The 21,967-nt window shown below is 41.9% G+C and overlaps 1 protein-coding gene and 1 non-coding gene across 4 annotated transcripts in view; one reads left to right on the plus strand and one right to left on the minus strand.

Moving 5' to 3' along the window:
- The first annotated feature begins 7,862 nt into the window (after positions 1-7,862).
- Positions 7,863-21,967, plus strand: part of ATP6V0A1 (ATPase H+ transporting V0 subunit a1) — a 62,574-nt gene continuing 48,469 nt past the window's right edge. For all 3 annotated transcript variants that reach the window (XM_035027146.1, XM_035027144.1, XM_035027145.1), the window contains exons 1-2: positions 7,863-7,969; positions 9,965-10,128. In XM_035027146.1, coding sequence (XP_034883037.1) covers positions 10,012-10,128 — 117 coding nt within the window. In that variant the 5' untranslated portion in view covers positions 7,863-7,969; positions 9,965-10,011. The remainder of the gene's footprint in view (positions 7,970-9,964; positions 10,129-21,967) is intronic.
- On the minus strand, positions 21,089-21,197 carry LOC118025369. The gene has a single exon (XR_004683304.1). It is a non-coding gene; the product is annotated as a U6 spliceosomal RNA (small nuclear RNA).

Here is a 21,967-nt window from a genome sequence, read left to right on the forward strand (position 1 = left end):
TTACCCAAAGGCTTTTATTTTAAACATTGACAGGCTTTGAAAGTAAAAGCAGAGTGTTATTTTGGAGAACTCAGGATGAAAAGGGATTACTTTTTTTTTTTTTAATATTTTATTTATTTGAGAGAGAATGAGAGAGAGCACATGAGAGGGGGGAGGGTCAGAGTTGGTCGCTTGACCAACTGAGCCACCCAGGCGCCCCGAAAAGGGATTACTTCTATGGAAACACACTGTTAATCAGCATTTCAAGAATGATGGTCGGGGCGCCTGGGTGGCTCAGTTGGTTGGGCGACTGCCTTCAGCTCAGGTTATGATCCTGGAGTCCCGGTATCGAGTCCCGCATCGGGCTCCCTGCTCAGCGGGGAGTCTGCTTCTCCCTCTGACCCTCATGATCTCTCTATCTCATTCTCTCTCTCAAATAAATAAATAAAATCTTTAAAAAAAAAAAAAGAATGATGGTCAAGGGATGACTGGGGGGCTCAGTCATGATCTCAGAGTCCTGGAATCTGGTCCCCATTGGCCTCCCTGCTCGGTGGGGAGCCTGCTTCTCCCCCTGTCTGCCGCTCCCCCTGCTTGTGCTCTCTCGCTTGCTCGCTCTGACAAATAAATAAATAATATCTTTTTTTTTTTTTTAAAGATTTTATTTATTTGACAGAGAGAGATACAGCGAGAGAGGGAACACAAGCAGGGGGAGTGGGAGAGGGAGAAGCAGGCTTCCCGCTGAGCAGGGAGCCCGATGCGGGGCTCGATCCCAGGACCCTGGGATCATGACCTGAGCCGAAGGCAGACGCTTAACGACTGAGCCACCCAGGCGCCCCAAATAAATAAATAATATCTTTAAAAGAAGAATGATGGTCAAAGGTGATTATAAGTCACCTAAAGGTTGTGGCAGGGGAATTCTTTCATCCAACACTAAAATCAGTTCCTGGGGCGCCTGGCTGTCTCAGTCAGTGGAACACAGGACTCTTGATCTAGGGCTGTGATTTCAAGCCCCACGTTGGGCGTAGAGCTTACTTAAAATAGATAAATAAATAAAATCAGTTCCTTGGTAGAACAGTTTAAGAACTAGAGTTCATTTTTACATAGAAGGGAAAAACAAAAACATGATTTGACTAGATGCAAGCCATCATTAAACCGAGCGACTGTCATCTCAAAGAATGCAGGCAAGCAAAAGTAAAATTTTAAATCACAATTTTACTGTTTGCTCCCAACTACTTGCAGGTGAACAGTTCGAAAAAATGGAGGGAAAAAAGGAAAAATGTTTATTTTAATCATTCCGCTATAGTGACAATTCTTGTAACTTTTTGAGACTCTGTTAGACCACCACCTCTGTTGTCTGCTTTGTCTTGGAAGTGAAGAACTAATTTTTGTTGAAACATTTTCCCAAATGCTAAGGAATAGCTCAGTTTAGACACCCAGAACTGCATTACCTGCTAAGCCTCCTATAGAACTGCTCCCATCTTCCAGGTCTGTGTGATTAACAGCATTTTATACTTGATCTCTCTGACAAATAAATAAAATCTTAAAAAAAAAAAAAAGATGCTTGGATTAGAAAAAGCACATATTCTTCAAGGTCACAAGAATATCCCTTCAGTGAATGCAAAACTGAAAATGGTTCAATCAGGCCCCTGAAGTTGCCACAAGGACCTCCAACAGAGGAGGACCTGTCTAACAGGTGCCTCAGAATCACTGGGGAATCAGTAGATCAGGAAGCAGTTAAGTCCTAATTGCAGAGCAATTTCACATTAAAAATGTAAATCATTTTTATTTAAAGATAAAAGAAAGTGGGACGCCAGGGTGGCTCAGTCAGTTAAGCGTCTGCCTTTGGCTCAGGTCATGATCTCAGGGTCCTGGGATCAAGCCTCACATTGGACTTCCTGCTCAGCGGGGAATCTGCTTCTCCCTCTCCCCCCTACTCCTGCTCTTCCTTGCTATCTCTGTCTCTCAGATAAATAAATAAAACCTTTAGAAAAAAAAAAGATAGTGAAAAAGTGTTCTCATTAAAATATATTTTAAATACTAATCATTTTCACGGACTAAAAAAATCTAAAAATAAATTACAAAAGTATTCTTCATCATGGAATTTAAGGAGTGTTTTCCTCATAGGTGTGCTTTGATGTAGAATAACTTTGAGAACTATAAATGGAATACAAACATCAGCACTATTGTGCTAAACTTGATGATCCTACAAAGTTGGCACTGACTCCACACACATTTTCTGATTTTTAGCTTCTGCTCTGAACCTTTCCCAGCTGTCCCTCTCTGTTACAAAAATAGAAGAATCTGTCACTGACACTAATATTACCTGTATGTTAGAATTTAAATAAAAACTTTAAACATTAAAAAAAAAAAAAGAATTGGGCGCCTGGGTGGCTCAGTTGGTTGAGCGACTGCCTTCGGCACAGGTCATGATCCCGGAGTCCCTGGATCGAGTCCCGCATGGGGCTCCCTGCTCGGCGGGGAGTCTGCTTCTCCCTCTGACCCTCCCCCCTCTCATGTACTCTCTCTCTCATTCTCTCTCTCTCAAATAAATAAATAAAAAAAATCTTTAAAAAAATAAAAAAATTAAAAAAAATTAAAAAAATAAAAAAAAAAAAAGAATCTGTCACAAGCTCTTCTCCCAGATCATGAAGCCCATAAAATAAAGGGGATAAAGAGAAGAGGCAGGGTGTGATCATATTCCTTTTTGTCTGTTACCTGTGTTCTTTCGTTGATAGTAGATTTCTATTAGGAGGCTCCCATTTCTTTCAGGATCATCCATCCATTCACTCATTCATTCAAGAAATAGTACTTACTATCGAATGAGTAGGCCCAAAAGGAATTTCTAGTTCCGTCATAGAGAAAAAAAGTCGGGTAGAAAGTACTGTGCTTTCTTTTTCTTTCTTTCTTTTCTTTTTTTTTTAAGATTTATTTATTTATTTGAGAGCGAGAGTGAGTGAGCATGGGGAGGTGCAGGGGAAGAGGGAGAGAGAAACTTTAGCTGACTCCTCACTGAGCTCAGAGCCCAACGCAGGGGTCCATCTCATGACCTTGAGATCAGGACCTGAGCCAAAACCAAGAGTCAGAAGCTCAACCAACTGCACCACCAGGGGCCCCAGTACTGTGTTTTCTAAAGGAGATGGAGACAAGTCCATGAGAGTCTCAATGAGGAAAATGAAGCTCAAGAAGGTGAAACAACTTGCTCAAGTTCAGATACCTTGTAATTGTTAGAGCTGAGATTTCTCTTACATTTGATATTAGATGGAATAAATGGAGGAACTGAGATTCAAGCCTAGTTCAGGATGGTACAACTACAGTGGTCTGCTGTGGTCTACTACACTACCCCATGCTGCTTCCCATTGGTTCTTGCTTTAGTATCTGAGAGAGGCTAATGGATCTGTATAGGTTATTAGCAATGAAAATAAAAAGGATAAGTGGGTAGAGGCAAGAAATAAATGTAGGACACACAATTAACATGACATGGCAACTGACTAAATGTGGAGAGAAAGAGAAATAATGGAATTAGAGATGGCTTAAGCTTGGAACCTGGGTAACCAGGAAAACAATATGCCATTAGCAGGATTAATGATCTGAGAGGAAGGGCCGGTTTTTATTCAGTGAGAGCATAATCCTTTGAAACTCTGCTCTCAGGCGCCTGGGTGGCTCAGTTGGTTAAGTGTGTGCCTTCGGTTCTGGTCATGGTCTCGGGGTCCTGGGATCAGTCATGGTCTTGGGAGTCCTGGGATTGAGTCCCAAGTTGGGCTCCCTGCTCATGGGGAGTCTGCTGCTCCTTCTCCCTTTGCCCCTCCCCCTACCTGTGCTCGCTCTCTCTCAAATAAAATCTTTTTTTAAAAAAGATTTTATTTTATTTATTTATTTGAGAGAGAGACATATCGAGAGAGAGAGAGCATGAGCTGGGAGGAGAGGGAGAAGCAGGCTCCCCACTGAGCAGGGAGCCCAACTCTGGGACTCCAGGATCCTGGGATCATGACCTGGAGCTGAAGGCAGACGCTTAACCAACTGAGCCACCCAGGCGCCCCTCAAGTAAGTACAATCTAAAGAAAAAACAAAACTCTGCTCTCATATCACCTCCTCAATGTAAACTTTTCTGAGATTCTCAGGTCCATTATACGGTATTTTGTGTATCAACAGCAACAGTAATGATGATGATGATAATTAGCAGTTTTTGAATGCAGACTGAGTGCCAACCATGTACTAAGTTCCTTTTATTCCTCACAATAACCACATGAGGTAAGTATCATTATTAACCTCATTTTATAGAGGAGGAAACTGGGGCTTAGAGAGTCCTAAGGTTATCTATATATATATATATTTTTTAAGATTTTATTTATTTGACAGAGAGAGACATAGCAAGAGAGGGAACACAAGCAGGGGGAGTGGGAGAGGGAGAAGCAGGCTTCCCGCAGAGCAGGGAGCCCGACGTGGGGCTCGATCCCAGGACCCTGGGATCATGACCTGAGCCGAAGGCAGACGCTTAACGACTGAGCCACCCAGGTGCCCCCTAAGGTTATCTATATTAAATGGCAGATCAAGACTTGAACTCAGATTGGACTCAGAGACAGCACTCTGTAGACAGTGCAACAGAGGAACAAAAGGACTCTGTAGAGCAGTGCAGTACTTAAGAGCCCAGGAAATGGGGCCAACCTGCCTGGGTTTGAATCCTGCTCTGCCATTTACTAGCTGAGCAACCTTGGGCAAATTATTGTGCCAATATTTATTTATTTAAGTAATCTCTACACCAAACATTTGACTTGAACTCACGACCCTGAGATCAAGAGTCGCATGCTCGGGGCGCCTGGGTGGCTCAGTTGGTTAGGCGACTGCCTTCGGCTCAGGTCATGATCCTGAAGTCCCTGGATCGAGTCCCGCATCGGGCTCCCTGCTCGGCAGGGAGTCTGCTTCTCCCTCTGACCCTCCCCCCTCTCATGTGCTCTCTCTCAAATAAATAAATAAAATCTAAAAAAAAAAAAAAAAAAAGAGTCGCATGCTCTACTGACTGAGCCAGTGAGGTGCCCCACACCATATCATCTATGAAATGGGAAAAATACTAGTATCTGCCTCCTAGTATTGTTATGAGAATTAAATGAATTCATATTTATAGAGCACTTAGAAAAGTGCCTGTCACATAGTAAGTATGAATATCTCTCTCTTATAATTATTGGAACTTTATTTCTCACCGAACTGTGAGCTCCTCGAAGATAGGAAGTGTGTCTATTTCATTTTTCCTATCCCGAGCAGCTAGCACCATGTTTGCCACACGTTAGGCCCTCAGCAAGCATTTGTTGCCTGAATGGCATTATTCAGGCTGTTTGAAATTCCATCTGGAAGCCTTGGAGAAGGGAGGTGGATGGAAAAATCGGTGTGAGTCCCACACATAGACATTTACACATGACAAGAAGCAGGACTGCCAAGGAAGAGAGCATGGAGGGAGTGGAACACTGGAGAAAGATTGATGGCAGGAGATGAAAGGAGCCAGAAAAGGAACTCTTGAGAGGATATACTTTCAAGGAAACCATGAAAAAAGAGAGTTCAAAGGGATTGAGGTGAGTCCAGATGAAAGACTGTCTTAAAGGTGGAGTGCAAAAAATGTGTGGTTAGCAAGTTGACTCTGAGGTTTAAAAAAAAAAAGTTTGTTTTTTTTTTTTTAATCTCAGAGGAAGGAAATGACGTCATTGCGTAATAGTTTTCTAAAACTTGGCAGGCTTTCAAGTGTGGGTCTCTATCTGTCCTGCCAGGAAAGTTGAGACAGCTATGGGACATTGAAGATCACCGGAAAGGGGAGGATTTGGGCCTCTCCAAGGTGCTGCTTCTCAACTAAATCATAATGGGATCAAGTTATATCTTTACTCACAATAGGAGATAGAAAATTTAAATAAAACATCCATTTTTGCCTTCATTATTTCGTTTACACTGGTAAAGCAGCATTGATGATGATTTTTGCCAGGTAGACAAAATGATCAGCATCAGGTTTTTATCTGAAGTATCTCCCTCATTACACTGAATCTCAATAGGGTTCCATCACCCACAGAGCCTGAAAGACCGGTTTTCCGAGTTTTTCTTGACACAGCTCTGGTTACTACAAACGATTTGGGATCCTTACTCCTCCTTAGGAAGTTGATACCAGTATTTGAGAAAGGCGTTTTTATAAATAGTAGGTAGCACTGATGTAGGAAATGTTAGTGTTTGGAGCTGATGCCCAAGAAAGAATTCTTGAGACATCTTTGGTGCAAAAAGGTGGTTTTATTAAAGCACAGGGACAGGACCTATGGGCAGAAAGAGCTGCACTAGGTCATGAGGAGTGGCCTTTCAAGTTGGGGGTTAGGGATAGCGTTACGTCTTTAAGGAATTTGGAAGGAAGTTTCCAGGAATTTGAGGGGGCTAGTTATTGTTAGGAAAGGGTCATTTATTACTGTCTAATAAAACCTTAGTCATGAGACCCTTCAGATGTGTATTGGTGGGTCATATGCTTGGGGGATGATTGCCAACAAGTGTCTTGGGGGGTAGAGATAAAGGAGGTTGCCAAAGGAATTTTTATATGTTAAGGTAGATTTACAGGATCCTGGGGGTGGGGCTAAGATTGCCTTTTGCCCTTAGCAAGGTATTAACATCGAGGCAGCTGAGTTCCTAAAGGAATGTCACTCTGTCTCAGGGACTTGTCAGTGGGCTGTAGATAGTAAGGAAATTTAATTTTTCTTTTTTTTTTTTTAAAGATTTTATTTATTTATTTATTGGAGAGCGGGCGAGAGAGAAACAGCATGAGAGAGGAGAGGGTCAGAGGGAGAGGCAGGCTCCCCACTGAGCTGGGAGCCCGATGTGGGACTCGATCCCAGGACCCTGGGATCGTGACCTGAGCCGAAGGCAGTCGCTTAACCAACTGAGCCACCCAGGCGCCCGGAAATTTAATTTTTCTTTTGCCTTTTTTTCCCACATCAGCATTTTTTTTTTTTTTTTTTTTTTTTAGATTTTATTTGAGAGAGAGAGCACACAAACGGGGAGGGGCAGAGGCAGAGGGAGAAGCAGGCTACCTGCTGAGCAGGGAGCCCAACATGGGGCTCTATCCCCAGGCCCTGGGCTCAAGACCCTAGCTGAAGGCTTAATCGAGTTAGCCACCCAGGGGCCCCACTTTTGCGTTTTAAAAAACTTGTTATTCTTTTAAAATTTTTGAGGAATAGAAAAAAAACCCTTGGGTCAAATGGGCCTGCAGGAATCCACCGAACAAGATAAAACTTTACTGTCACAACATAGGGTCTTATGGGGATTTTCCCACTAATTGGAGAAAAATTGACCCTGAACCCTTGCCAGAGGGACTTAACCAAGTACCTTTCTAAAAAGGGCTTTTCCACACTTAAGTGAACGAGCCCCTCTCTGTTCAAGGCTCTACTACGGATCTTAGGCGTTCCCCACTCGGGGGCTTAAATGTTCTCTTCTGTAAAATAAGGAAAAAGGGTGCGTGTGTAATGTAGAGGAGACTGGACTGTAAGCGCTTTTAATAAGCTCTCCAGCTTTCAGGTCATTTCATAATGTCTCCCCGTCCTTGATGTTACTTTCCTCGAGGAAAAAAAATTGTGAATTAATTTTTTGGATATGAAAAGAAAGAAAGCAGGCAGCCCAGCCTCGAGGGTGTTAGGGAGAAGGGATGAGGAAGGGCATACGGGCTGAGGTCCTCAAGCACCCGCCCAGCAGCCCGTCAGACACCCCGGTCCCACCGGCCTGGAGCCGCAGCCGCGGGAACAAGATGGCGTCAGCACTCAGGGTCTTGCCCGCGCCCCCGCGACTCTGCAGTGCGGCAGCCGACCCAGGCCTCACCCCATTGGCTGACTGCAATGAGGTCATCTTGGGGGCGGAGCCGGTGGCTGCGCGGGGGCAGGGCTTTGCGGACGCACGCACGTCGAGCGCTGATGTCCCGAGCCGCTGAGGCTGCGGGCTTGGTCTGGGGCTGCTGCTTTGGTTGCGGCCCGGCCGGGGGCTGAAGGTGAGCGGGGCATGTAGGTACAGTGCGGCAGGGAGAGGCCTCGGAAGGGCATGGGAAATCCTTCTAATAGCCTACTTGTCAAAGGAATTAACAGAGATCTTAGGTCTCTGAGAGGAAATGGGGGTTCGCCCCTCTTCGGGCACCCCTCCTGTGGGCAGAGGAATCGGAGATTCACTCCTCTTTGGAGGCCCTCAACCCTTCCCCCATTTAAGGCGTAGGCGGAGGAACAGAAGGTTATTAGGTAGGCAGAAGAATTTGGGGGGCTTCTTAAAGGGGCTCCCAATTTGATGATCCCTCCCCCCTCCCCCTTTAATCGCCACTTCTGGAGGTAGGTGTGCCTGGGCTCAGAGAATTCCTACTTTCTCACTGGGTAGACAGGAAATAAAGCAGGTGAATTTGAATACCTCGTAGGAGGCGAGGACTGGATGACAATAGTGAGGCTGGACGCCGGGCGCTTTATTTGTACTCATCTTGTGTAGAATTACTGTTTCTTCATATTTTGTTTTGTGACATCCTCTCATCCCTGAATCGCTTTGGCCTGTTTAGTTTTCTGTTTGGCTCCAGTGGGATAGAGATGTTCTAGGAGACTTGTAATCATTAAAGAACAGAAGGAGGGAGGCAACTCTGGAGGCTGTCATTACTGGCAGCCCCTGAACTGTGCTGATCAGGCATAATTTTACCTGCTTTAGAGGTTGTGGAATCTATTCTTGTTTGGGGGAAGATGTGGGAGGTTGGTAACAGCTGTTTTGGGTGATTCAGGTATAGACAATTTTAAAGGCAGGCTACATAATCTCTTGAGAAATCTTTGCTTATATCTGAGTGTTATTTTGCTGCCTTGCACAAAGGTTTTGTCATTCAGATTTCTCAAGATGTCTTCCAGCCTTGCAGAACAGTAACTCTTCCTTTGATGCCAGTTTCACCTATCATTATGGATGCCCTCATGATACTAAAAATACTGTACGGTTTGCTGAGTTTAGATAGGGTACAGTCTGTGCCTTACAATAGCTGATTGAGAATAAATAATTGCAGTTTCAGGACCACTGATAGCGCCATTGTCTTTCATACCGGGCAAGGATAAGACAGCCCTAAAAGGAAACCTTTATTGGCTCATGCATGAGAAGCTTTGACAGATGGAAGAATGTAATTAATCTTGAAGGTGGGGATAAGAAATTGAAAGCTATGGAGGTGGCAAGCTTATTCTCTGTGGTTTGATAAAACTGCTTTGTCATTATCAATGTATTCCTGTCATGCTGGACTTGAAATTGAGCTTAATTTGCAAGCTGGCTCTTTTTTTTTTTTTTTTTAAGTAGGCTCCACACCCAACATGGGGCTTGAACTCATGACCCTGAGATCAAGAGTCACATGCTGTACTGACTGAACCAGCCAGGTGTCCCGCCCCTCCCCCCCCCCGTTTTTTTGAGATAATGCTGATGCATTTAGATTCCTTAAGGAGAAAATGGTGTTTCCTGAGCAGTTAGAAGGTTAAACCCTTTAAGGTATCCATAGCTGTAGCGTAGTGCTGGGACTCCAACAGTTAGAAATGGGCAATAGCGGGTAGAAAACTAGTCTCCACGGAGACATCCTTTATGAGAGGGTAATCTAGGTCTCTTCCGTGTGTTTCCTGACACAAGCCAAAAAAAGGTCAAGCACTGTGAATGTCACTGCCTCATAATACCCTGTCCAGGGTATTTAAAGAGCTGTTTGTGAATCCCAGTTCTGTTTTTAACTGGATACATTCTTATGTATTGAGATGCCCCAAAATATTGTCATTTGATCCTGATGTTGACTGTGAAGGAAGTGGCTTTTCATCAGGTACTCTGTGGGAGGGGATTTAGTAACAGCCTTTTGCAATTTCTCCTTTCTCTCCTTCTAAACAGAATGTTAAAGATCTGTCTGCATGGGATGGAAGATATGAAATGCAAAACAAAAGAGCCTTACTGTTGTGGTGTTTGCTCTTAGCTCTTTTGGTAATGCAGTTTTCTCTTTTTGCTTTAGGTTGGAGAGAAATCCAGGTACTCTGTTGAGTGGTACTTTCTGCCACCATGGGGGAGCTTTTCCGGAGTGAGGAGATGACGTTGGCCCAGCTTTTTCTACAGTCAGAAGCTGCTTATTGTTGCGTCAGTGAATTAGGAGAATTGGGAAAGGTTCAGTTTCGTGATGTAAGTAGTTGTGGGGCTGCTTCTTGAATACCACTGAACTCTGTTTTTCTTGTCAGGGCCAATTGCCTTATAATGAATGTTTTGCTTTTTATTTGCAAAAATAGCATAGCACTGGCTTACTGTTGGTAGAGTGTACATTTCGAGTTGTCTCTAGAGGTGAGAATGTTTTGTGTCAATCTTTCCATGATTTTACTAGCTCCCTCTTTGAGAATAATCCTAAGCAGTCTCAAGGTAATTGCTTGAGATACAGGTAGAGAACACCAAGCTAACCTTTTCAAGGCTTACACTTTGCTTTTGGCCTCTTTAACACCCGTAGCAGGTTATTAAAAAAAAAGTCATAGCTCTTCCATACAATAGGATGTGTTTATTGCAAAATCTGATGCATCCCATTACAGATGTGTAAGTAAGCATATACTAAATACCCATTATTTTGAAGCATTATGCTGAGCACTTGGAGAAGATATCAAAAGAAAATCAACAGTATAAGAGTATAAAAAAGTATGCCCTCGGGGCGCCTGGGTGGCTCAGTTGTTAAGCGTCTGCCTTCGGCTCAGGTCATGATTCCAGGTCCTGGGATCGAGCCCCACATCGGGCTCCCTGCTCCGCGGGAAGCCTGCTTCTCCCTCTCCCACTCCCCGTGCTTGTGTTCCCTCTCTCGCTGTCTCTGTCAAATAAATAAATAAAATCTTAAAAAAAAAAAAAAAAGTATGCCCTCTTGGGCTTACAGTCTGTTCAGGAAGGCACAATATACACTGCTGAAAGGAGGAAGGAGTTAACAATTCCCTAAGTACACAATCTCGAAGTTCCATGTACTCCCACTAATAGCATTCATTGTAGCTGTGATTTTACATTCATCATTGTTAGTAATTGATTAGTCTTTCTCTTCTACTGTGATCTTAGGACCATGAAGACAGAGACGATCATTGTATCCTTAGTGTCCACATACAAGATACTCAATCAGCTTTTGTTGGAATGAATGGATGAAAGAGGAGTGGTCAGAAAGGGTTGGGATTAATCAATATTGGCTTCCTGAAATTGGCACGCTGAAATTATATGAATATAATCTGGTGACCTAGTACATTCCTTATTCTCTTTGAATTTTTTTATACCTTCTTTCTTCGAATGTTCTCTTGTCTGACTCTGATTCCTTCTCTGACCTTTCTGAGGACTCACTGCCATCTTCCTCTAGCCTCTCTTTTATGGTCTCCACCATGGCCTTCTGTGTCTGTTCCCCAAGCTCTCTCCTCTGCTCTCTCTGGATAAGCTTCTCCATACCCTCATCTTCCTTTATCACCTTTGTTGATGATCTCATCTATTCTCAAATCTTCCATCTTTATTCAGTGAGTTCCAAATCTGTATCTCTGGCCCTGACAGCTCCCAAACACCATCTTTAAATTTACAACTCTGTAAGAATTTTATCATTACTGCTTCTCCTGGTAGCATGTCTAAATCCCACCGCCTTACCTTTTCCCAAACTATTTTTTTTTGAAGATTTTATTTATTTATTTGACAGAGAGAGGTATAGTGAGAGAGGGAACACAAGCAGGGGGAGTGGGAGAGGGAGAAGCAGGCTTCCCGCGGAGCAGGGAGCCCAATGCAGGGCTTGATCCCAGGACCCTGGGATGACCTGAGCCGAAGGCAGACGCTTAAGGACTGAGTCACCCAGGCGCTCCCCCAAACTATTTCTTCATCCCGACTTCCTAAATTTGAGCTAATGCATCGATATTCTTCCAGTTTTCTAGAGTTGAGACCTAAATCAAACCTAAGTCACCCTTAATTTGCAGTCCTTCATTTGGTCCTATGGTGTCTTCCCCCTCCTAACACCCAGTATCTATTCAGCATTCTTAATCTTTACTTACGATGTATTGCAATCATACAAAAAAATATAGGAAATAATATAATGAATACATGTGTTTCTGCTAACATTCCACATATAATTGAAGGCTCCTGTGTATCCTTCCTCCATGCTATTTCTCTTCCCACCTCCGCAGGGGTAACCTCTGCAATGATTTTTGCCTTTTTTTTTTTTTTTAAGTAAGCTCTGTGCCTAATATGGGGCTTGAACTCATGACCCCGAGACCAAGAGTAGCATGCTCTACCCCCAGTTTTTGCTTTTATCATTCCCATGTGTTTTTATTTTTTACTTTTTCTGTGTGTGTATATATCACTAAATAATCATACATACTAGTATGATTTTACATGTTTTAAAACTAGATGCATGGTATATTGTATATATCCTTCAGCATTTTGCCTTTTATTTTATTTATTTATTTATTTATTTTAAGATTTTATTTATTTATTTTTTTTTTTAAGATTTTATTTATTCATTTATTTGAGAGAGTGAGAGAGAGAGAGAGAGCACACGAGAGAGGGGAGGGTCAGAGGGAGAAGCAGACTCCCTGCTGAGCAGGGAGCCCAATGCGGGACTTGATCCCGGGACTCCAGGATCATGACCTGAGCCGAAGGCAGTCGCTTAACCAACTGAGCCACCCAGGCACCCTTAAGATTTTATTTATTTATTTGACAGAGACAGAGATAGCGAGAGCAGGAACCCACAAGCAGCAGGAGTGGGAGAGGGAGAAGCAGGCTTCCCCCCGAGGAGGGAGCCTGATGTGGGGCTTGATCCCAGGACCCTGGGATCATGACCTGAGCGGAAGGCAGATGCTTAACAACTGAGCCACCCAGGCGCCCTATTTTTTTTGTTTGTTTAAAGATTTTTATTTGAGACAGAGTATAAACGGGGAGAGGCAGATAGAGAGGGTGAAGAAGACTCCCCGCTGAGCTGGGAGCCTGACATGGGGCTCGATCCCAGGACCTGGAGATCATGACCTGAGCTGAAGGCAGACTCTTAACCATCTGAGCCACCCAGGCATTGCACTTTTTAAATTTGTGAGATTTGGCCATTTGATATAGGTAATGCTAGTTCACTTCTTTATTTTTTATTTTTATTATTTTTTACAGATTTTATTTATTTAGGGGTGCCTGGGTGGCTCAGTCGTTAAGCATCTGCCTTTTGCTCAGGTCATGATCCCAGGGTCCTGGGATCGAGCTCCACATCAGGCTCCCTGCTCCGCGGAAAGCCTTCTTCTCTCTCTCCCACTCCCCCTGCTTGTGTTCCTTCTCTCTTTGTGTCTCTCTCTGTCAAATAAATAAATAAAATCTTAAAAAAAAAAGATTTTATTTATTTATTCATGAGAGACAGAGAGAGAGGCAGAGGAAGAGGGAGAAGCAGGCTTCCCGCAGAGCAGGGAGCCTGATGTGGGACTCGATACCCAGACCCCAGGATCACGACCTGAATGGAAGGCAGGCAGACAAAGGCAGGCAGACGCTTAACCACTTAACTTACTGAGCCATCCAGGTGCCCTAGTTCATTTCTTTAAATGGCTATGTAGTTATTTTATACACAGTCTATCATTTTTTCCTTCTGATGGATAGTTCTTTGCTATTACAGTGTTGCAGGGAAGATTCTTGTATATGTCTCCTGGTATACATGTGTGATAGTTTCTCCAGGGCAGTGGTTCTCAAACATTTTGGTCTAAGGGCCTCTTTACACTCTGAAAATATGACTGAGGACCCCAAAGACCTTTTATGTGCTTTATAACTATCAATATTTATTGTATGAGATATGCTTCAAATACTTATTTTTTTTAAAAATCACAATAATAAACCCGCTATGTGTTATAAATAACATTTTTATGAACAATAACTACACTTTCCAAAATAGAAAAAAAAAAATAGAGAAGAGTGGCATTGCTTTTACATTTTTGAAAATCTCTTTAATGTCTGAATTAATAGAAGAGAGCTGGATTCTCGTATCTGCTTCTGCAGTTATCTGGCTGTGACGTATACCATGAGCCTCTGGAAAACTTCACTGAACACTCATGGGAGAGTGAGGATGAAAAAGGCAAATGATGTTCTAGTGTTGCTATGTAAAGAGTCTCGATCTCACGGACTTGCTGCTGCTTCAGGGATTATAACTAAGAAGGGCATTGCTGAGTATGGTGTGCCTCTTTAACTGTTAGGTGTTGTCAACGTGTACTTGACAGTGTAGAACCTGTTCAAACTTCTGTTGCTGGTTGAGAGTTCCTGTCACTTTACTTATGTCAATACCTCTGTGCTCAAGCTTAAAGGAATTTGCCGACACGATGGGTGTGAAGTGCTGTATTTTTTGTTTTAATTTGCATTTTCTTGATTAGTACACTGGGTATCTTTTTATCTGTTTATTGGGCATCATGGGTTTCATTTTCCATGAATGTATTGTCCCTGTCATCTGCTTGTTTTTCTGTTGGGTTGCTTGTCTTTCTTATTGACTTGTAAAATATGTAAAAGTTCTTCATGTATTCTGGAAGCTAATCTTTTTCTGATCCTTTACTGATAACTTGGCTTGTCTTTTCCCTTTGTTTATGGTATATGTTGTCACAAAATTCATTGTTTTGCTCATCAGTATTTTTTGCCGTAAATATTTATTTTGAAATATTTCAAGGCTGAATACTCTCCTGTAGATTCACCAGTTGTTAACATTTTGCTACCTTTGATATAATCTTTTTTACTGCACCATTGGAGAGTAGGCTGTTTCTGCCTTTCAAATCCTTATTCTTTTTTTTTTCCTACTTTGCCATATACATTAGGACTTTTACTAACATGTTGAAGAAGAGTAACGGCAAACTAATACTGGTTAGGATTGTGGTCAGCTATATGTAACTGAAAACCCAAGTGATAGGGGTGTATTTTCTCATGTAACAGGAAGCCCAACTTCACACTATCATCAGTGCCCTAAGATCATTTTATATCTTTCTTTTTTTTTTTTAAAGCCGGTGGGAAATGCGAACCACCCATTTTTTTTTTTAAAGGTTCTCTTTATTTGAGAGACAGAGAGTGAGCGAGAGAGAGCACAGAGGGAGAGGGAGAGGGAGAAGCAGACTCCCCGCTGAGCAGGGAGCCCGATGTGAGACTCGATCCCAGGGCCCTGAGATCATGACCTGAGCCAAAGGCAGTTGCTTAACCGACTGAGCCCCCCAGGCACCCTCTGTATCTCTTTTTTGCCATCTTTAAGTATTTGGATTTTGTCCTTGTAGATGACCACCACAGCTCCAGGTATTACATTCATATTCGGGGCAAGAAGAAGTAAGTGAAGGGAAGAAGTACTTATATCAGGAGAAAAAAAACCCATCAGAAATCCTCAGGAGACTTTCCTAATTTCTGTTGACCAGAATTATGGCATAGTCTAGCTGCAAGTGGGTCTGGGGAAGGTGGTTTTTCAACTGAGCAGTAACTGCCTTGAACAAAATTGGGATTTTTGTTAATAAGGAAGTAGGGCTACATATCTGTCACATGACATTCTTTTTTTTTTTTTTAAGATTTTATTTATTTATTTGACAGAGAGATAGAGAGCATAAGTCATCAGAGAGGCAGGCAGAGGGAGAGGGAGAAGCAGGCTCTCCGCTGAGCAGGGAGCCCGACATGGGGTTTGATCCCAAAGCTCTGGGATCATGACCTGAGCCAAAGGCAGCCACTTAACTGATTGGGCCACCCAGGTGCCCCTATCACATGGCATTCTTATCTATGCTCCTGACTTTAAGGGGAATCTTTTTAGTATTTCATAAATTAATTTTTATTAATTTTTTTTTAAGATTTTATTTATTTAATTGACAGAGAGAGACACAGCAAGAGAGGGAACACAAGCGGGGGGAGTGGGAGAGGGAGAAGCAGGCTTCCTGCTGAGCGGGGAGCCTGATGCGGGGCTCGATCCCAGGACCCCGGGATCATGACCTGAGCTGAAGGCAGACATTTAACGACTGAGCCACCCAGGCGCCCCAATTTTTATTAATTTTTTTAAGTAATCTCTAAACCCAGTGTGGGGCTTGAACTCAATGACCCCGAGATCAAGAGTTGCATGCTCTTGCGACTGAACCAGCCAGGCACCCCAGTATTTGACAATTTAAGTAAGATGTTTACTCTTAAGTTTTTGGAAAATTCTATTAAATTATTCAGATTCCTTTCAATTTCTGATTTTATAGCCACAAATAATTGTGGAATTTTATGGGATGCCTTTTCTTCATTTATTGAGATTATCATGTTTTTTCCTTTAATCTGTTAATTTGGTAAATTACATATCCAGATTTCTTTCCTACAGTCCTTTTTAAACAGCATACTGAGATATAATTCACGTACCATATAATTTGTCCATTCGAAGTGTATAGTTCAATGATTTTTAGTATATACACAAGAGTTATACAACCATTACCACAGTCAGTTTTAGAATTTTTATTACCCTGAGAAGAAACCCTGAACCCATTAACAGTCGGCCCATTTCCTCTCAATCCCCTCCTCCCCCTTCCACCCCCTGACAGCCACTAATCTACTTTTTATTTCGGTGGGTTTGCGTATTCTGAACATTTCATGTCAATGGAATCATATAATATACAGTCTTTTGTGGCTGGCTTCTTTCATCTGGCATGTTTTCAAGGTTCATCCATGTTGCAGCTTGTATCTGTATTTTCTTTTTTGTATCTATTTTTCCTGTGAAAATGTGCACATATTAAATTGAATTTTAGGGGCGCCTGAGTGGCTCAGTCGGTTAAGCGGCTGCCTTCTGCTTGGGTCATGATCCCAGGGTCCTGGGATTGAATCCCATGTCAGGCTCCCTGCTCAGTGAGGAACCTGCTTCTCCCTCTCCCTCTGTCTCCCTGGTTGTGCTCTCACTCTGTCTCTGTCAAATGAACAAATAAAATAAAATAAAAATAAATAAATAAACAAATAAATAAAATGAATTTTAGTTTCAGATATAAGAGAGAACTATAGAGTTGTTATCTATCTTCTCTGCAAAAGATACCACTCTGGGTTTTAGAGACACAATTGAATAAGACATTTTTCTCACTCAGCGTGTTCAAAATCTGTGACTCATCTGTCCCCTCATCCACTCTTCTCTTTGAAATACTTCTTCTCTACTGTTCAGTCCCTTACTGTCTAACACTTAAAATCACAAGGACAGTTTGCATTTTTTTGACTGATGGCATGTTGAGCATTTTACATTATTATTGTAGGCATTCCTCACAGCACCCCTGAGAAGTAGAACCTACTTTTGAAGAGTGGAACTTACCATTCTCATTTTCCCCACTAGAAACCTATGACATAGATGTAAATAGCTACCCAGAACACATAGATCTGTACCCCTGGACTGTCTGACTCTACTGCCTGTGTTCTTTTTAATTGAGATAGGCCAAAAAAGTCACCATTTCACAGTGTACAATTCATTGGTTTTTAGTGTATTCACAGGGTTGTGCAACCATCACCACTGTCTAATTCCAGAACATTTCATTACCCTCAAAAGAAGCCCTGTACCCATTAGCAGTCACTCCTCATGCCCTGGCCAACTACTTAATCTATCTCTGTCTCTATGGATTTCCCTATTCTGGACATTAAACATAATTGGAATCATATGATATGTTGCCTTTTGTGTCTTGATTCTTTCACTTAGCGTATTGTTTTCAGGGTTCACCAATGTTGTAGCTTGTATTAGGACCTCATTCCTTTTTATGGCTGAATGATATTCCATCATATGTATAATACTGCTGTTTGTTTATTCATTTATCAGTTGATGAACATATTTGGGTAGTTTCCACTTTTTGACTCTTGTCAGTAATGCTTGCTGTAAGCATTTGTGTACAAATATTTGAGTTCTTATTTCTTTTGGGTATATACCTAAGGGTAGAATTACTGGGTTATATGGTAATTCTGTGTTTAATTTTTTGAGGAACCTCCAGACTGCTTTTCACAGCAGCCACACCCCTTTACATTCCCACCAGCAATGTACAGGGGTTCCCATCCTCACCAACACTTATTATTTTCCATTTAAAAAATTTTATTATAGTGGTGCCTGGGTGGCTCAGTCAGTTAAGCATCTGCCTTCGGCTCAGGTCATGATCTCAGGGTCCTGGGATCGAGCCCCACGTCGGGCTCCCTGCTCAGTGGGGAGTCTGCTTCTCTCTCTTCCTTTCCCTCTGCTCCCCCCGCCACTCGTACTCGCTCACTCTCTCTCAAATAAATAAATAAAATCTGGAAAAAAAATTAAAAATTTTATTATAGCCATCCTAATGACTATGAAGTTGTATCTCATAGTAGTTTTGCATTTCCCTCATGGCCAATTATGTGGAGCATCTTTTTATATGCTTATTGGCCATTTGTATAGTTGGTTTATTCTTATTCTTATTTTTTATTTATTTTTTATTTTTTTTATTTTTTTATTTTTATTATTATTATTTTTTAAGATTTTATTTATTTATTAATGAGAGACAGAGAGAGAGAGAGGCAGAGGGAGAAGCAGGCTCCCAAGGAGCAGAGAGCCCGATGCGGGACTCGATCCCAGGACCCTGGGATCATGACCTGAGCCGAAGGCAGATGCTTAACCATCTGAGCCACCCAGGCGCCCAGTTGTTGTTTTTTTTTTTTAAATATAAAATCATCCTTGCAAACCTGGGTAAACGCAACTTGGTCATGAAGTGTATTTCAAAAAAATTTGGAATGTCAGTTTCCTAATGTTGTATTAGGATTTTTTTCACTTATACGGTAGTCCCCCTCCTTATCCATGGAGGATATGTTCCAAGACCCACCTTGGGTGCCTGAAACCACAGATAGTACTAAACCCTATGTATGTATTTTTTGCTATACATATATACGTATGATAAAGTTTAGTTTATAAATTGGGCACAGTAAGAGATTGACACAACAGTAATAAAATAGAACAATTACACCAGTATACTGTGATGAAAGTTATGTGAATGTGGTCACTCTCTCTCAAAATATCTTATTGTACTGTACTCACCCTTTTTGTGAGGATGTGAGAGGATAAAATGCCTATGTGAGGAGACTCGGTGAGGTGAATGGTGTAGGCATGGTGATGCAGCGTGGAGCTACTATTGACTTTCTGACTATGTGTCAGAAGGAGGATCACTTGCTTCCAGACTACATTTGACTACAGGTAACTAAAACTGCGAATAAGGGGCGACTACTGTATCAATAAGTGATACTCGCTTGTATTGTCCTTTCTCAAACTGTTCTTATCTGGTATCAAGTTTTTACTGGCCAGTCTTACTTATTAGTTGAGGAGTGTTCCTTCATTTTTCCTCTTTGGAATAATTTTACAAAGATTTGGGCTTATCTAGTCTTTGAAAGATTAGTAGAAACTATCTTTAAACCTTCCAGGCCTGATGTTCTTTTTTCTTTATTATTTTTTTCTTTTTCAAGTAAGCTCTACACCCAACGTGGGGCTTGAACTCACAACCCTGAGATCAAGAGTTGCACATTCCAACGACTGAGCCAGCTAGGCGCCTCTAGGCCTGATTTTTTTTTTCTTTTTTTTTTTAAATTAACACATAATGTATTATTGCTTTCAGAGGTACAGGTCTGTGATTCATCAGTCTTATATAATACCTAGTGCTTATTAAATCACATGCCCTCTGTAATGTCCATCACCCAGTTATCCCATCCTTCCACCCATCTCCCCTCCAGCAACCCTCAGTTTGTTTCCTATGATTAAGAGTCTCTTGTGGTTTGTCTCCCTCTCTGGTTTCATCTTGTTTTATTTTTTCCTTTCTTCTCCTATGACCCTCTGTTTTGTTTCTTAAATTCCACGTATCAGTGAGATCATATGATAATTGTCTTTCTCTAATTGACTTATTTCGCTTAGCATAATACCCTCTAGTTCCGTTGCAAATGGCGAGATTTCATTTTTGATAGCTGTGTAATATTCCTGTATGTGTGTGTGCGCGCGCGCGCGCGCGTGTGTGTGTGTGTACACATATACCACATCTTTATCCATTCATCTGTTGATGGACATCTGGGCTCTTTCCATAGTTTGGCTATTGTGGACATTGCCGCTATAAACATTGGGGTGCAGGTACCCCTGCAGATCACTACATTTGTATCTATGGGGTAAATACCCAGTAGTGCAATTGCTGGGTTGTAGGGTAGCTCTATTTTCAACTTTTTGAGGAACCTCCATACTGTTTTCCAGAGTGGCCACACCAGCTTCCATTCCCACCAACAGTGTAAGAGGGTTCCCCTTTCTCAACACCCTTGCCAACATCTGTCATTTCCTGACTTGTTAATTTTAGCCATTCTGACTGGTGTGAGGTGGTATTTCATTGAGGTTTTGATTTGTATTTCCCGGATGCTAAGTGATGCTGAGCATTTTTTCATGTGTCTATTGGCCATTTGGATGTCTTCTTTGGAGAAATGTCTGTGCCCATTTCTTGATTGGATTTTTTGTTCCTTGGGTGTTGTTTGATGAGTTCTTTATAGATTTTCGATACTAGCCCTTTATCTGATAACTCATTTGCAAATATCTTCTCCCATTCTGTCAGTTGTCTTTTGGTTTTTTTGACTGTTTCCTTTGCTATGCAAAAGCTTTTTATCTTGACGAAGTCCCAATAGTTGATTGTTGCCTTTGTTTCCCTTGCCTTTGCAGACGTGTCTGGCAAGAAGTTGCTGCAGCCGAGGTCACAGAGGGTGCTGCCTGTGTTCTCTTCTAGGATTTTGATGGATTTAGGCCTGATATTTTTAAAAAATATTTTATTTATTTATTTGACAGAGTGAGACACAGTGAGAGAGGGAACAGAAGCAAGGGGAGTGGGAGAGGGAGAAACAGGCTTCCCGTGGAGCAGGGATCCCGATGCGGGGCTTGATCCCAGGACTCTGGGATCATGACCTGAGTCGAAGGCAGACGTTTAACAACTGAGCCACCCAGGTGCCCCAGGCCTGATGTTTTTAGATGGATATATTTTAGCCTTTGAAATTTCTTTACTGATTATAGGCTTATTTTGTTTTTTTCTTTCTTGTCAGTTTTGATAAGTTATATTTTTCTAGAAAATCGTTGTAATCCAAAGTTTCTGAGAAGTTATTGGCATAATGCTCATTTTAGTATTTTTAAAAATCTCCATCTATAGTTGCCTATTTATTTTTTTGTTATATGGAGCACTTTGTGAATTTGTGCATCATCCGTGTGCAGGGGCCATGCTAATCTTCTCTGTATCGTTCCATTTTTTTCTTTTTGCGTATGTGCTGCCAAAGCAAGCACTGTAGTTGCCTTTTTAAATTCTTATATTTAGGGGCGCCTGAGTGGCTCAGTCGTTAAGCGTCTGCCTTCGGCTCAGGTCATGATCTCAGGGTCCTGGGATCGAGCCCCGCATCGAGCCCCGCATCGGGCTCCCTGCTCGGCGGGAAGCCTGCTTCCCCTCCCCCTGCTTGTGCTCTCTCTCTTGCTGTGTCTCTCTCTGTCAAATAAATAAATAAAATCTTTAAAAAAAATAAAAATAAAAAAAATAAATTCTTATATTTACTTATGCCTTCCCTTAGTCTTATAAAGTTTTGTCTATTTTGTCTTTTTATTTATTTATTTTAAGACTTTATTTATTTATTTGACAGGGAGAGAGATATTGAGAGAGAGCACAAGCAGAGGGAGGGGCAGAGGAAGAGGGAGAAGCACACTCCCTGATGAGCAGGGAGCCCGAAGCGGGGCTCCATCCCAGGCCCCTGGGATCATGACCCAAGCCGAAGGCAGACACTTAAAACCAACTGAGCCATCCAGGCGCTTCTATTTTATCTTTTTAAATAACCAGCTTTTAGAAAATAATAAAATAAAAAATGTAACAAAACCAAAAACAGCTTTTGGTTTGGTGGATCTTCTCTCGGACTTTCATTCATTTCTGCTGTTTGTTGTTTTCTGCTTTCTGTTACCTTGTTCTCACTTCTTGAACACTTAGCACATTCATTTTTAGTCTTTTCTATTACATGCATTTAAGGCTATAAATTTCCTTTTTTTTTTTTTTTAAGATTTATTTAT

Source organism: Mirounga leonina, unplaced genomic scaffold, assembly GCF_011800145.1.
Source record: "Mirounga leonina isolate KUSES-001 unplaced genomic scaffold, KU_Mleo_1.0 Mir_200, whole genome shotgun sequence".
Taxonomy (NCBI): Eukaryota; Metazoa; Chordata; class Mammalia; order Carnivora; family Phocidae; genus Mirounga; species Mirounga leonina.